Here is a 16,636-nt window from a genome sequence, read left to right as displayed (position 1 = left end):
GGTCACTAAACCTATGTAAGAAACTGGAATTTGTCTTCCATCAGGTATAGTGATAGTATTAGGCCTTTGAAGTGTTTTATAATCATGAAACCAAGAAAGGTTGGTGCATATATGATAAGATGCACCACTATTCAGCAACCATTCAGTACTAGAAGCAATAAGAAGGCAATAATTACCTGTTAGTAATGCATGACCAGGTGCATCAGAAGTACTAGCAGAGTCATTGTTGCTGGCAGGCTGGTTGTGAAGCAAAGAGAGAAGATGATTATACTGATCAATAGTAATAGATTCTGGCTTGATTTCCTGTGAATGCTGAGTTGTAGATTGATAAGAAGTAGAAGCAGCAGCTACTTTCTTGTCTTTGTATCCTTTAAAACCAGCTGGAAAACCATGGATCTTGAAACACCTCTCTATGCTATGGCCTGGTATCTTACAATGAGTGCAGTAGTAATTTGAACCAGGTCTTTTATTGCCAGAAATGTTCTTGTAAGAAGAACTTTTCTGAAATGTAGAGTTACTAGTATCATAACTCTGACCAGAACTTCCATATCCTTGCTGAGATTTTAGAGGTGATCATTTTGGCCCGGCCCGACCCGTTTTTGGGCCGAGTTTTGGGCTGAATTTTTCGGCCCGCCCTTATTTTTTTTGCTTTTGGCGGGCTTTGGGCAAGCCAAAAACGACTTTTTAGTCTATTTTTTGGCCCGGCCCGTTTTGGCCCGCAAAAGCCCGCTAATTTAGGCCCGAAATAGCGAACTTTGGACACAAAAATTCGGCCCGCAATTTAGGCCCGGCTCGACCAATGGGTAAATTTTTTTGGCCGCGGCCCGGCCCATGATCACCTCTATGAGATTTATAGCCTCTGGATCTGTCTGCTGCAAAAGCCAAGGATTAAGTGGATACAGAAAGTCGTGTAACTTCTCTGTGCCTTTCCTCCTGAGCAGAAATTCTGTAGGCCTGAGCAACCTGTGGTAAAGGATGTGTCATGAGAATATTTCCTCTTACTGTTGAGAAATTTTCATTCAGTTTCATCATGAATTGTAAGAGTCTTTGTTCTTGCTCTCTAGTCAGGATTTTCTTTGTAAGATTACATGTACACTTGTTACATGTATAATATGGCAAAGGACTAGCATCATTTATCTCATCCCACAGAGTTTTGATTTGTGTATAGAATTCAGACACACTAGAATTTCCTTGATGCAATTCAGAGAGTTTTTGTTCAAGTGAATATACTTGAGCCATGGAAGAATAACCAAAACGATCTTCTAAATCTTTCCATATTTCAGCAGCGGTGTTAAAAAACAACACACTCTTCTTGATTGTAGTATAAAGATTAGCTAAGAGCCAAGAAATGACTAGATGATTACACTTTTGTCAAGAAGTGTAATCAGAGGAAGTTACATCTGGAATTTTCAAGCTTCCATCAACCATTTTTAGCTTATTCTTAGCAGATAATGAGATCAACATTGATCGTTTCCAATCATTGTAACCTACTCCATTAAATTTTACAGAAACAACTTGAGTAGAGCTTGAATCTGATGGATGGATGTAGTAAATGCTAGAAGGATTCTGATTAAGAGAAATTGGAGTATTTTCTGATTCAGGCATTTTGACAAACAGTTGATGTTCAATCAATTTCAGATTTCAGACAAGAATTTGCAATTAGAAATTTACACATCTAAGATGAGGTTAACAACAATTTCAAAGAAAGAAAGAGGAACAGTTTGGAAGAATGAATTAAGAAAGAAAGAAATGCAATAGAATTCTGCAATTCTTCAGAGAAATGACAATTATTTCAGAGAAATTTCAAGGAATTATTCAGTATGACTGAGAAAAATCAGATTCGGATAGAAATAAAAGAAACATTCAGAGAAAGATTAAGAACCACAACACCTTAAGAAGATTGAGAAAAATTAATTTCTCACAGCTCGATCTTTCAGAGAAACTTGCGAAAATCAGTGGAAAAAAGATATCAGTTTATCTGATCGATTTCTGAGCTAGGACCAAAGCTAGCTCTGATACCATGTGAAATGTTGAAGCATTCAACATTCAGAGAAAAAGATTGAGAGAATTTCAGTGTGGATCCTTTTATTCAGAGTTGCTGAATACAGAAGAAGAATTTAGAGAGAGAGTTGAGTTGAGCTATTTATCTATATATAGTTGCAACTAACTAACAAACTTATTTATTACAACAACTTGTGTAACTAACTAAAAACGTGTAATAGAAGGAACTCAAATACACATGTGGTAAATAATTTAATCTACTGCTAAGCTGAAGTAAGGTAGTAACCAATAGTATGTTCTTTTTGGGTGCACAATGAGCATTGTGTTGTGTGCACCCTAGTGCATAAATCCACGCTTTCACTTTCAATCCCAAATTTTCGAAAATCGAGTGTCATCTTTAAGGACTTCAACTTACCTTAAAAAAATTATCCTCTTATATATACTGTTTTCTTATTTAGCTACCTTTTTTTTCATATAATTACCCTTTTCAACCTATATCTACTATTTTTCAATATAGTGGCCATTATTTTCATGTAGTCATCATCATCATTTTTTCACTTAAAAATTCTGAATTTTCACTCAACTTTGTGGAAAATCTGAGTTAACAATCTTGTCGAAGACAACTTATTCCACTCATAATCTTTTTCATTTCCTTTTTGTATTTGTTCCTCAAGATGGGGAAGGTAGTTTATGGAATTCGAAATTATGAATTTAATTTGTTTATATATATATATATATGAGAATGCTCCTTACATGAGAAATGAGAATGAATTGCAACCACACGATTGGATTAGAGTTACAACTCTTGTTTGTTAGAGTTATACCCCCTTAAAAAAAAAATTGAGCCCAAAAACAAAATTTGAATTCATCGCAAGCCCAGAACCACACACCTCCCCCAACCCCTCATCACGAGCCAAGAACCCCACCCCTCCCCCTACCCTTCATCGCAAGCCCAGAACCCCACCCTCCCCCTACCCCCGGTCGCGAGCAGCTTGTTCGCATTATTCAGCGAGACCTTGTCCGCAAATTTACTAGGAGATCTCGAAAATGGAAGGGGGTGGTACTGTGGCGAGCGCAGGCGTGGTGGGGATGGGGGCTGTTTCGAAATTGAGGGGGCGCGATGGTGAGGGAGGGGTGGGGGAAATGGGTTTGGACTGCGGCGGCGTGGGGTGGGGGAGGGGGGCTGGGGGTGGGGCTGGGGCTGGGGTGGAGGCTGCTGCAAGGGTGGTGGGAGGGTGGAGGAGGGGTTGTGGGGGTTAGGTTTAGGGTTAGGGTAAGGGTTAGGATTAGACTTTAATTAGGATTTAAAGCAGAAAAATTAGGGTGAATGACTAAAGACGATTAATGTCGTTAGTCATTAAGGTATTTGGGTTATTTACATAAAACTGAGGGGTACCTAGTGAATTCTGAAAACGTGGAGGGTACCAGGTGAATTTTTTAAAAACTCGGGGGTACTTGGTGAAAAAACCGTAAAATATAATACATGTGGTGGCTTGGGGGATCAATAACCTACTTTTATAGGACAACCTACTTTGATATTGTATGAACTTTCGTGTTGAATATTTAAAGTCAAATAATACTAAAAGATGGGCTAATAAATAACAACACCTATATACTTCATACAACATGAGCAGTAGGTGATAGCCTAGTGGTGTTTGTGTTTCACCTTCAATCCCAGAGATTTTGGGATCGAGTCTCACCCCTTGCATGGAAAGATCCCAATTTCCCCCTTCCTTGCAAGAGACTTTCATCTTACATTTTTTTTAAAAAAAATACAATAATACAATATTTATTTTATTTTATTTTTAGAAAACACAAACTCAAATGCGTTGACTTTTTTTTTTTTTTTTGAGCATTTACATAACTACGTAAATTAGAATATGAAATGACAAGATTACTAATAATTACTATAGTTCAAATGTGAAAGTAACATGGTCCATGGTGCCAAAGTAATATCCATAGTGGGTTGATACATGCTCGGCGTTGACTAGCTCTTGCCAAAACGGCATCTTAATCATTGAGTTCAAAAGAAATTCACCATATTTGTCATAAATAGCGAGTATACTTCATAAAAAAGGACTATCTTAAACTGATAGAATGACAAAGTCAGCAACTTTAGATATTAGATACTAACTATTAGGTAAACAGAAAGAATACTTGGCACAGTTGCACTCCAACTCTACAAAAGGCCAAACGGGATTTCTTGGAAACTTGCAAAACCAAGCTAATATTAATAGACCAGAATTGCACTTATATACTTTTTTTTATTATATATATAATAATAAATAATAAATGTTTATACATTTAACATACTGTTTCACAGTATTTCTTTTTTCAGACAATGGTAACTTATTATGTAAGGTGTTATCACCATAAAGAATCATATATTCATATCTATATATCCAAAAAAAAAAAAAATGGGGTTAACTGGGATTTATTCAGAAAAAGAATGATCTCTCTCCTTAAAATTCCTTTGTTCCATGAAGTTGTTTAACCTCTTCAATGCAATTTCTAGTGTCGTTTCACTCATGTTGGCAAAACAAACCCTGAACCACCCAGGTTCAGAACAATGACAAGATGAACCAGGAGAGATGTTAAGCTTCACCTCGTGAACAATCGAGTTCCAAAGTGCTAACTCACTTTCCTTTGTTGGCTCATCTAAGAATGGGCTCAGGTTCATCCAGCAAAACAAACCTCCGTTGCCTTTCAAGCACTCGATCCCGGCTTTTCTTAGTCCGTTGATGATCATGTCATATCGCTTTCTTAGCCTTTCCCTATTTGTCTTGATGTAATTGGCAGTGAAGTTTTCATTGGAGAGCATAGAGGCTAGGAGATGCTGAGTTTGAGAAGAAATAAGGGTGAAACTAGACATTCTTCTGGCAGTTGTCACAACCTTATCATTGTAAGAATATATTGTCCCTACTCTAAAACCTGGTAGTCCAAGGTCTTTCGACAGACTGTAAACGATGTGAACTCGCTCAGCATCTTTGAAGTTCCGAGCTTCAAGAACTTCGGCTATGCTTGTGAAATCCTCGGGGGAAAACACGGAGCCCGAGTAGATCTCATCGGATACAAGATGGATGTTTTTACGCGATACAAAGTCCATAATCTCTTCCAGAACTTTTCTGTTGATAGTAGCACCTAGAGGATTTGATGGGTTTGTGATCAAAACTCCTCTTACTCTAATGTTCATGGCTTGTGCTTTGCAATATGCAGCCTCTAATGCTTCAGGAGTCACCTGAAAATTGTTTGAACTGTCACAGTGAATTGGTACGATATTCACACCCGTCCTCCATCTCAAGTCTCTATCAAATCTGAAGAAAGAACAGCACTTGATCAGTAAAAATGCACTGCAAGCTTTTTATTGTTTTATTTTGTTTCTTTTTTGGTAATAAGTGCATGTTGGAAATTGCACTTCTAAAGTATATTTTATACAAGGTAAGGTTTTTCTTACCCTGGATAATAAGGAGTTGGGACCAACAAAGCATCTCCTGGGTCTGCTATAATGAAGGTTAAAAGTTCATTGGCAGCAGTAGCTCCGGCAGTGAGGACAATTCTGTTGTAATCAAACTTGGCTCTACCCCCTCTTATTTGTTCCATGAAACTAGCCATTGCCTTCCGGAAAGATGGAAGTCCATGGTAGTCTTGAAACAAAGCATTCTCTCGAAAGCCGGCACTTTTTGTTTTACCCCAGCTAGTTGCTTCGGAGTGCTGCTCTAAGTATTCTTCAAGGATATCAAAAGAAACCTGTTCAACAAAAAAAGTAGTACTTGAGCAACCAACTCCAAAAGAGAGTGAAGATATTGCACTTGTATCACAAAACTTCATTTTATACGTGCAACTCGAATTTCTCTGAAAGTACTTACTTGATTCTCAGCGAGTCCCATCTGTATAACACCGGAGGGATTCGTTGTTTCTTCATAAGGGTCTTCATCATATGCTTTCCAACCTGCAAAGTATGGAGATTCTTCTCCATGAGTATCAGAAACTGCAATTCTTGATAGCCCAACAGAAGATTGCTCAATCTCAATAGCCATGGTAGTGCTTTCTTTCAGGAAAAGAGAATCTTTTATTTGAGCTTTGTTGTACGAGAACCTAAGCTTGTTATATCTTAAAGAGAAAGATAGAGAAACTATATTTGATGCAAATTAGAGTCTAAGAGCTCCCCTATATATAGGTAGGGTTATTAGAAGACGAGACTCCTACGACTAGTAGGCAATAAAATATTTGCAAAATAGAGTGAAGCGACCAATGATTGATTTAGTAATGTAAGCAAGATCAAATCTCACCTTTTACAAGTCTGACTTTTATCTGTCATGACAACTGTAGAGGTTCAGTAGTCCTTGAATGAAATCCCATAAAATTTGGTTGTTGAGTGGAGTGGGTATATTTATCCTGATAGTAGTCATTTTATATTTTCTGTGGTAATACCAGATAAACCTTCTCTTACCTTGTAGAATCTCTTCATATATTTACCCCACTAAAGGCTCTTTGGCATAGGGATCCCTTATACTTTGGCTCCCTACTTCTGAAGGGCCTGACGTGGTAAGCTGGATGGTTGACCTACGAGCGGTGCCAGTCCAGCAGGATATTTCTCCTTGCCCAAAAAAGAATTTCAAAAAAATTTACTTCTTCCTTTTACAGAAACTGTTTAACTGCTCATGATCGGAAGTTCCAACCTATGACGAATCAAATCTTTGCAGAGGGCAAAAATAAGACCATAGTGAAAAGTGCATACTGTCATGCTTGGAGAATTGATATAATACTTCAAGACATTACAAAGAATAAGATCTGACAGTAGTTAAATTCTGACGGGTGGGCAGAGATACCAATTTACACAAGATTAAGATTCTGATTTGCCGATAAAATAAAGACAAAATACAGACTCCAATAAGATTTGATGACCAACACAGGCTCCTAACCTCTCAAAAAAGCTTAATGAATATGCAACATAGGTAGGTTCATTTTCTCCTTCAGCAGAGTGCAATCAGACTGGATTTTGAGGCACAACAAAAAAAAACAAATCTATACCAACTCAGAGCACTTTGATGAATAACATGCACCCTACCTTACGTGGACTCTTCATTTCACCTCAAGTCTCTATAATCGATCCTCAGCACTTCTAACACGGGTATAGACAGTAATGTGATACATCATTTTGGATAAAATATAAGGGAAATTTCCCCTACGAGAGTATTTGGTTGGACAAAAAACATTTTCCGTTTTTAATCTGTTTGGTTTGAAAAGGGTGAAAGTTAGTGGAACGGAAAACATTTTTCCTTAAAAGGAAGGAGTGTACATTTTCCTCCCCATTCCTTACCTTTCTCATTTGCTCCTCCTATGCATTATGTCCCTTCTATTTCCATTCTTCCTTTTTCTCTCTAGCTTTTCATGCAAAGAACCAAACAAGGAAAAGTGTTTTCTCATGGAAAACCAATTTCCCTTGATATCGTTTTCCGTCCAACCAAACAGAGCCTTATTAAGGGTGTTTGACGTCAGGACACATACTTGTATCTACGACTCAAAGTAACATAACATGCACCTTATGAGTTTTCCATAACGAAAAGCAGTAAAAGATCCAAAATAACTCATGTCAAGTATTCTTGGGTTATGTACAAGTATAATCCGAGTTCTGTTTCTTGCACAACAAATAACCAGCATATGATATCGAGGTGTGCTGTACTAAGGATTAAAACTTAGTTGTTTATCTTCCAGAATTCAAATGAGATAGTTATGCGACCACAATTCACAAGTTCACCAGACAATAACAAGGATGAGAATAGGAGGATAGATAAAATAAGAAAAAAATAAACGACAAGACGAATATGCTATGGTCGGCTCAAGATTATAGAGATCCATGTGCAGAATTCAACAACAAAATATTTTCCACTAATAGATTGTATTATAAGGTGAAAACGGATCAATAGGAAGTACTTGCTGACGACTGTTTGGCGGCCTCAACCTCTAAAAGAGTGACAAGTATCAAGACCATGTCTTAACAGAAGCAAAGAATTCATTTTAAATTCCTGTGCTTCCTTTTTTTAACATTTGGATTAAGCATATGGATCAATTAGCATAAGAGTCAGTTAGCTTGTTACTTGAGCGCCTAACAGGAACTAAAATCATTGGTTAGAAAGAAGAAACCCATTGAATAAGATCCAACATGCTTCATAAAATAACCTATACTAACAAAACAAAGAGTTTAAAAATATATTAGCACTAGTTCGTTCAGTAATTCTTCTGCTTATACTTTTGAATCACTAATACACACTCCAATCTAAAATAAATGTCATTTTCATAAACAAACTTGGACTACTATTTTTTGTCAAATATACTGATTATATTATCAAAGAAAAGTAATTAGTTAGATAAAAGTACTTCATAACAGATATCTAACAATATGATTTTCATGATTGTAGATGGAGAGATTTAAGGTCACAAAAGTACTTGGAAAGGAATTATGTCTGTCCCTTTATATCCTTCCTACAACGATTGTTTTGATCATATAATAGCGCTATTTTCTTACCAAAACTTCCCATGTATAAAGAAGAGTAACACAGTCATTTGAGATTATTCTCAATTTGTCTTAATGTGTATTTTCGAAATATCAACTTTTTATAATCTTTACTTTTATGTAATTTAAGATATTAATGTCCAAAAATGTGCATTAGATATCGAGAAAAAAACAAACCAAAAAGAAATAAAAAAGATGGAATGATATTAAATTGCTTGCTACTTTAATTACCCAAGGCAACTAAAACCATTGGCTAGTAACCAAATATCTGATCCCACATGTTTTCTTTGTTTATGACCCTAGACTAGATAATTAAATAATTTCCAATTGTCACATCAAAAGGATTTAGAGATATAAGCGATAAAAAAAAAACATAGGTTACGCAAAGAGTATAAAAATCCTTAGCAGTAGTTTATTCAATTAACTTTATATTATTAAATCTAGGATTAGGGAACAGGCAAATCAGGTTGACTTGAATTAAGAGCTTAAATCATCAGATTATAATAATAAGATTCTTTAGTGTGTTAGGTGCAGTAAGAGCTAACATATTACCAAATAGTAAAAAAAAATAGATTGATTGAAGAAGTCCAATCAACACTTCCAAGAGTGGGATCCAACCTAGATGTTTAGCCACTGAAACACCCAAGAAAGTGAGAAACTTGGACCATTTCTTCCTCAGAAAGCTGACATTTGGTTATTCACTTAACAATTTCCTTGCACACTTAAACTAAACATCTAGCTTCCGTGATCAAATGTGATGAAGGGTCATGAGATTCTCTAACTGTGAACAGCTAAGTGTCTGTCAACATCTTTGGAGAAGAGAGCTATGTTAGAATTATACTATGTCTTATCAAGATGTTAGTGAAAGAGACTCTTAGTATTAATTTGTGTCTCTACTGATCCTATAACAGAACTATCACAGACAATACATCATCTAATAATTGCTCTGAAAGTTCCTAAAGTTCTCAGAAGATCAGATATATGGTTAGTTAAGTAAATATCAAGCATACTTATATCCACCGGCGAATAATATCATAGTCAAGAAAATGACAGTCAAAACTCAAAAGTGATACTCTATACTCACATCATTCTGAGACTAAAAGGAGTAGAAAATCAACAGTGCGACTAAAATAAACAAACTTAGCATTTAGTCTCATTACGAGCATAAGTACAGGCAGTAACTCAAATAAAAGGAGTAGCAAACCAACCCTAAAACAAAATAGGGAAACAAGTTAAAAAAAAAAAAAAAAAAAAAGGAACACCAGGCGATTGATTAGGTGTAAATGTACGGACTTCTTTTTAATTCTTTACTCATATTTGTGATATGTTCTATTTGAGGAATAGAATGATGAAATAGTAATAAATGTAACGCTCAAATTAGAATTCTTGTTAGTTTGAAGAACGGTGGCAGCATACGCATGGGAGCAATATTGATTCTATGTTCGTTTTGTACACTAAGGAATAAAATGATGTAATTCAAAGCAGTAATCAAAATGAGTGAAGAAGAATATAGTCTCTTATTTGGAACGGAAAGGAATGGGAGAGATCAGTTCTAGCATGAACAATCAAGATTTCCTCAAGGATGAAAACATAGTGGTTTCAAGAATTTTTCTTTTAGCTTGCTTAGGTGTTGTAATCTGAAGATGGGAGACTAAGAAAAAGAACTTGAGATGATATTAGTTCCTGTTATTTGTGATGCATAACTTCGACACTTCACAATAAAGTTCATACTTCATCTAGGACATTCTATTGTAATATTATGTGGATTCTTATAACAAATTTCCCCTTAAACTAATAGATTAATTAATTCTATGCCTTCTAAATATCATACTTCATCTAGGACATTCTATTGGAATATTTTGCAGATCTCTATTACAATTTTCACCTCAAACTAAGAGAGTGACTAATTCTATGCCTAAGGAATTAAACACATTTGCTGTTTATTGTAGAGTCAGGAATCTTCTTAGAAGATATACATCCAATAAGAAAATGGCATGTGGAGTTCTTCATCACAATTATGAGAAGCTGATGTCAAAAAAGATAACACTAGAATATTGAGTAGGTCAGATTATAGTACATAGTAAAGATACACTGTTTTTTTTGTATTACGTCTGTAATGTTAATTCATACGGCACATACTTTTGCGTTCTTCTTCATTTTCACTCAAAGTTATAGTAAAATGGTGATAGAATTAAAGTTCAAGTATACCTGTACAAACACGGTTTTCTTAGCTGCATTTGATAGTAGAAAACTCTTACAAAGAACTGACGTTAGTCTTCGAATGATGACTCCATTCACATAGTTTATTCAGTGCTTTTGTCGTCTAGAATGGGAACACAAGAACTGTTCTCAATTCTATGCTGGAAATTTCCTACAGGCATAAGAAGGTACACTTTAAGCCAAATTTAGTATGAATAATGCATATTATGTTAATCACCAAAATTTATTGGATTTATATTCTACAATTACAGAATGAGCGATTCACGTGCATCCACATAGTCTTGACCATCATCTGATAGATTAAGGCCATCCAAATTGGGTTTTTTTAATACAAAATCCAAGCATGCAACTTTTTCTTTTTTTTTGTTTTTTTTTCCTTTAAATTACTCAATTTCCCTTCCTCCCCACTAATTCTTTCCCAACTTGCATATGTTCTTTCATTAATTTTATGTAATCTAGTCCTATCTTCACCAACCAAAAATAAAATTCAACTAATGTTCCAAAGATTGCCTTTTTGAGGCTAAGCAAAACTCCAAGAAATCTACTTTTTTTATACAATTTTCTTTCTATATCCTTTCCATGTGACAAACCTCCCACCCCCAAATTGCAAAATTATTGATGTAAGCAGATTTAATATGATTTTGAACATAATTTTTTGGGATAATTGCTTCAAACCCATTTAATCTTAACACAAGGACAAGCAAAAAGTACCAAGGGATAAGATAAACCAACCCATGATTATCTCTCTACATTAATTTCCACCATTATTACATTTCAATCAAAGCTAATTTACAAATCTTGTTATAAAATTATGTTCAAACATGATCAAACCTGACTTCTAATTCAATAAGAAAAAAAATTGTTGCTATTTCTTCTGCAAATTCCAGCAAAATGCCAACCATGCAAAAACCCCATTTAAAAATAAAACAGCTACAAATTCACCTCGGAACTCTTGAATGATTCATATTATAATGTTTATGATTGATATTACATGGTCTCGAAGAATTCAAACACATGGTTGCTCTTGAAATTCAGGGAAAAGCATGCAATTGTAATTTGTATTATTAATGGTGGGTATCATATAATCATATTAATCAGATTAGTTTACCAACAGAGAGTGTTGCAAGCTCACCTGCCATACCTTATTGGAGCTTCATTCTGACACTTCTTTCCAATTCTTTGCTTTGTTGCTCCAAGTTGTCATCTGCCCAACAATTATCTCTTAAGAAATTATCTCAGAAGATCTTTTCATTCAATTCCTAGGCATGATAACACGTTTATGAGATTCATGAGCTTTATTGACTTCTTAGTGGTACTCTTTAAGGGATCGAAATTAACACTTTTTTTGTCATAATCAAATTATATTTTGAAGAGTATAATCCCTAATTAGCCAACTAGTAGGAGCTACACTTCAAGTCGAAATGCGCAAATTCGTGCACACGGTTGCACCTTTCTCTAAGGGTGCGCACTACAAAACGGTACTATTTTATTATGTTGTGAGGGATCGGTTTAATTTTTCTTTCCTTATTTTTTCATTCTATGTGTGCGAAAAACGAAAAAATATCTAGTTTATTTCAATAAACGAAAAAATCTCCATAATGTCTCTGATCATCTCGTCAAAGATGAGGTTCATGGCACGTTGATATGTTGCCCCTGTATTTTTCAGTCCGAATGGCATGGTTACGTATTCATACAGTCCCAAAGACTCTGGGCATCTGAATGCAGTCTTTGAGCGATCTCTTTCTGCGATTCTGATTTGATGGTGACTAGCAAATCCGTACAAAGTTTACACCGGCCAGTTCATGCCTGGATGCAGCGTTTACAAACATGTCTGCCACTAGCATCGGGTACTGGTCTTTTGGAGATCAGAGGCGCTGTTGATATCTCTATAATCAATACATATCCTTATCTTGCCATTCTTTTTTATCACAGGAACTATGTTTGCAATCCATTCAGCGTATTTTACTGGTTGAATGAATCCAGCCTCTAGGAGCTTAGCAATTTCTTCCTTCATTTTGGGAATCAACCCTGGAGCTAAACGCCTTGGGACTTGCACCACGGGTGTGTAGCCTGGTTTGATGGGCAGCTCATGCTGGATGACAGATGGGACTATCCCCGGCATTTCGTGATGCTCCCATGCAAAAGACTGGAGGACCTTGATTATAGAAAATTTGTCTCCCCGAGACAATTCTTTACTTATGTAAGTATATCTAGGATGATCTTCTGACCCAAGGCTAACCTCCTCGAGGGGGTCATGGACCTCCTGCTTAATATCCTCACTCTTTGCCCAAACTTTTACGTCTTCCTCTTCATCATGAAACCCTTGTACAGAGTCAGGCGAGGGAAAAGCATGAGCGTCAGAGCATGTCGTGAAGACATCAGCATTCAAATCCAAGATTGTGTCTACCTCTAAGTCATATTGAGAATAATGACTAGCGAAAAGATTTTGAAGAGCTAGGGTTGTGCCCGTCCTGATTTTGAAGCTATAATTCATTAATAAAATTAAATAACATGTAATAGTCTTGATACAATTATTTATATCCGAGATTAATTACATCATGAAGTAAGGCTCGCTTTCCCCTAACAGTGCTTAGTACATCATCACTCTTGCCTCCTAGTGACACCTCACACAAGTTACTTATCTTAGGAAAAACAGGTGAGTCTGAACCTTGCACTTCCTAGGGATCTGTGGATGTGCTGTGTTTGTAGCATCCACAAATACCTTATCTATGGATCTGATAATAATCCTGGGAAAATCCCCTTGTAATTTGGTTGTGTCCTAATAATAATCCTGGGAAAATCTTGGGTAGCTTCAATCAAATAAGCTTCTATATTAGCACAAATTACCTCATATTCATGTCCATTCCATAATACTACTTTTTGATGCAAGGTAGAAGGTATAACATGGGTTTGGTGTAACCATTCCCTACCTAAAATAGCATTACATTTCCCTTTCCCACTCACTATAAAGAAAGCTGACCAAGTCTTAGTGGAACCTACTTGCACATGCATGGACGCCAGACCTTCAGTACTCACAGACATGCCATCGAAGCCAGTGACTTGTATCTTGACATTAGTTAGATCACTCCTACCCTTACCCAAAGTATGAAATACTAATAAAGGCATTAAATTGATCGTAGCGCCAGTGTCAACCAATACTTTCCTTATCTTGACCCCCTTTATGTCAACGGTATCATACAAAGGTCTAGTGTGCTTATTGTCGACACCATAATCTCCCAATAAGTGCTCAATAATTAATTGTTCCTTTTCCTGAGTTATTGTTTCTTTAGTGGGTGATAAACTAGTCATTTTATCCAATTTACTCAACTCTGTTGTTATAGTGGAGGGCTTACCTTTGATCTCTGCTTGTTCCTTCTCGTCTTCCCACGAAGTGGTTCCAGCCTTGAGCACATTGGCTTTGAACTCTGGGGGAAGAGTTACTGCATTACATGTTTCAAGATCATGCTCACCTTCTGAATCATCTTGCGAGAAAATCGAGGTCTGAGCTAGACATCTCTAAGTCCAAACCTTCCAGACCGAAGTCTAGTAACTCCACATCCGATGGCCGATCCTTGATCCAAGCATCATCGTCAGCAAAGCTTTTTGCCCTAAGATCTGGTGTTGGTTTTCCCTCAGGTACGGTCTCAGCTCAACTTCCAATCATGGATTGGTCTTGAACATTGACAACCTGCAACTTACTAGATGATCCCTCTACTGTCTCTCTCCGAGAGACTTCAATTTTCAAGTGAGGCTCCGACACGAGAGTTTCATCCCTTGACATCTCTTCTTAATCACCTGCATCTCCCAACTGAGGCTCCAATATCGGGACAACTTTAAGCGTTTCTTCCTGCAAAGCTTCCTCATCTATGTGAACTATCATTGCTTGTAGTTGACTGACAATCGCTTGTCTAATTGTCCTAGCCTTCTTCCTAGCTTTCCTTCTATCCTTAGCTAAACCAGAGTCACTCCCATTTGAGTTATCTCGAAGTACCGCTTCATCCCTCTTGTTAGTGCCTGCCCCCTTGTCCTCAATCCAGTATCTGACAAAAGGTTCGTTTCTGTCGCCAAGCTGGACTATTTTGGGTTTGCCGAACCTGGTCAGATTAGACACAGAAGAGTGGGTCAGAGGATTCGCCAACGCACTTCCCTTTCCATTCAAAGGTATACACACCAAGGTATACAAGCAAATCGAATCCAACTAACCAACACTCAAATGTATACATGGCAAGGTATACCAGCAAAATCCATCAAATCCAACATTCAAATGTGGGTATACACGACAAGGTATACATGAAATCCAAATGATCAAAACATGATTATACGCGTCAAGGTATACAAGGGAATCCAAACAACATTCAAGATATATATACGGCAAGGTATACATGCAAATCAATTCCATAAGACATCAAAATGTACATGTTAAGGCATATAACACAAAAACGCCATCTGAGCTTAAGCAAGTACCATGGAATGATTTCACACTTTAAGTAAGCATGAATGATCTCTCTCTCTCTCCCATTCCACATGTGATATGTACTATAACATCCCTATAAATACTAGGAAAGACTTACTGATGAAAAGACGCAACCATATACAAAAATACATGCACCATTTCGCAAAAGAAAAGCCTCGTCCCTCGTCAGGAAAACCGACGAAAGGGAGCTGGCGCTCCCTTGTGGAGCGGGCGCTCCCGGAAGGAGCCGACGCTCCTCGCGGGCAGCTACTGCTCGTAGCTTGCGAGCTATGCTCGTACGCGAGTCAAGACCAACTCAATCCACACCAAAACATCACCAACTACACCATTAACATGAGACACAACCGCAACAACCAAATACTCCAAACTCCAATAAAGAAACCAAGTTACGCCAAATCATTTGAACAACAAAAGCATCAAATTTGACAAACTAATTGGCAAGAACCAACAACATGATCATAACAACATGTTCAATACATGAAAAATTAACACAAAAACAACCATACTTATCATGATACTACGTTAAACTACAATCATACAATCACCTAAGTTCCGCCTAGCATGATTCTAAGTTCTCTAACGTGATTCTAACACCCTCAGTTCACAATCTATTCCTTATCGAACTAGAATAACGCTAGTTACTTGGATCATCAGGAGGAGAGATGAGTCTAAAGGGATTCGAAAAATATGCGAGCAATCCAATTCCTCCATGAACGATAATTGTAGCAACAAGTCACTAGGCATTTTCTTCTTGAACGTTGAAAACTCTTATTTCGCACTGCTTTGTTCCGACCATGATTCCCGGGGATTAAAAGCTTGGATTATAAATCGCTCCGGTCAAAGTTAAGAACAAGATGTTATAAACGTTCTGTACAAAATTGAAGACGATCCAACAGTTATTCACAAAATCCATAGGATCAATCAAACTCAACAAAGTACAAAGTATACACGACAAGATATGCACAAAATCCATCTAATCTAGCATTCAAAGGTATACACAGCAAGGTATACAAGTAAATCGAATTCAACTAACCAACATTCAAATGTATACACGGTAAGGTATACCAGCAAAATCCATCAAATCCAACATTCAAATGTGGGTATACACGACAAGGTATACATGAAATCCAAATGACCAAAACATGAGTATACGCGTCAAGGTATACAAGGGAATTCAAACAACATTCAAGATATATATACGGCAAGGTATACATGCAAATCAATTCCATAAGACATCAAAATGTACATGTTAAGGCATATAACACAAAAATGCCATCTGAGCTTAAGCAAGTACCATGGAATGATTTCACACTTTAAGTAAGCATAAATGATCTCTCTCTCTCTCCCATTCCATATGTGATATGTACTGTAACATCCCTATAAATACTAGGGAAGACTTATCGATGAAAAGACGCAATCATATACAA

General features: G+C 36.7%; 1 protein-coding gene across 4 annotated transcripts; it reads right to left on the bottom strand.

Annotated features, from left to right (window-relative positions):
- Positions 1-3,751: 3,751 nt before the first annotated feature.
- On the bottom strand, positions 3,752-12,142 carry LOC104883947 (1-aminocyclopropane-1-carboxylate synthase 7). Of its 4 annotated transcripts, none has more exons than XM_048635109.2 (5): positions 11,868-12,142; positions 10,724-10,886; positions 5,868-5,950; positions 5,456-5,748; positions 3,752-5,315 (listed from the first exon to the last, which is right to left on the bottom strand). In XM_048635109.2, the coding sequence occupies exons 3-5, from the start codon at positions 5,886-5,888 to the stop codon at positions 4,436-4,438; spliced, it is 1,194 nt and encodes a 397-aa protein (XP_048491066.1). In that variant the 5' UTR covers positions 5,889-5,950; positions 10,724-10,886; positions 11,868-12,142; the 3' UTR covers positions 3,752-4,435. The 4 variants fall into 4 exon arrangements, with proteins under 4 accessions (XP_048491066.1, XP_019103032.2, XP_048491067.1 ...); XM_019247487.3 differs by having other exon boundaries at positions 11,877-12,142; XM_048635110.2 differs by lacking the exons at positions 10,724-10,886; positions 11,868-12,142 and adding an exon at positions 6,291-10,710.
- Positions 12,143-16,636: the final 4,494 nt, after the last annotated feature.

The sequence above is a fragment of the Beta vulgaris genome, chromosome 8, assembly GCF_026745355.1.
Source record: "Beta vulgaris subsp. vulgaris cultivar EL10 chromosome 8, EL10.2, whole genome shotgun sequence".
Classification (NCBI taxonomy): domain Eukaryota; kingdom Viridiplantae; phylum Streptophyta; class Magnoliopsida; order Caryophyllales; family Amaranthaceae; genus Beta; species Beta vulgaris.
Note: the sequence above shows the minus strand (reverse complement) of the source record. Positions and strands in the feature narration are given on the sequence as shown.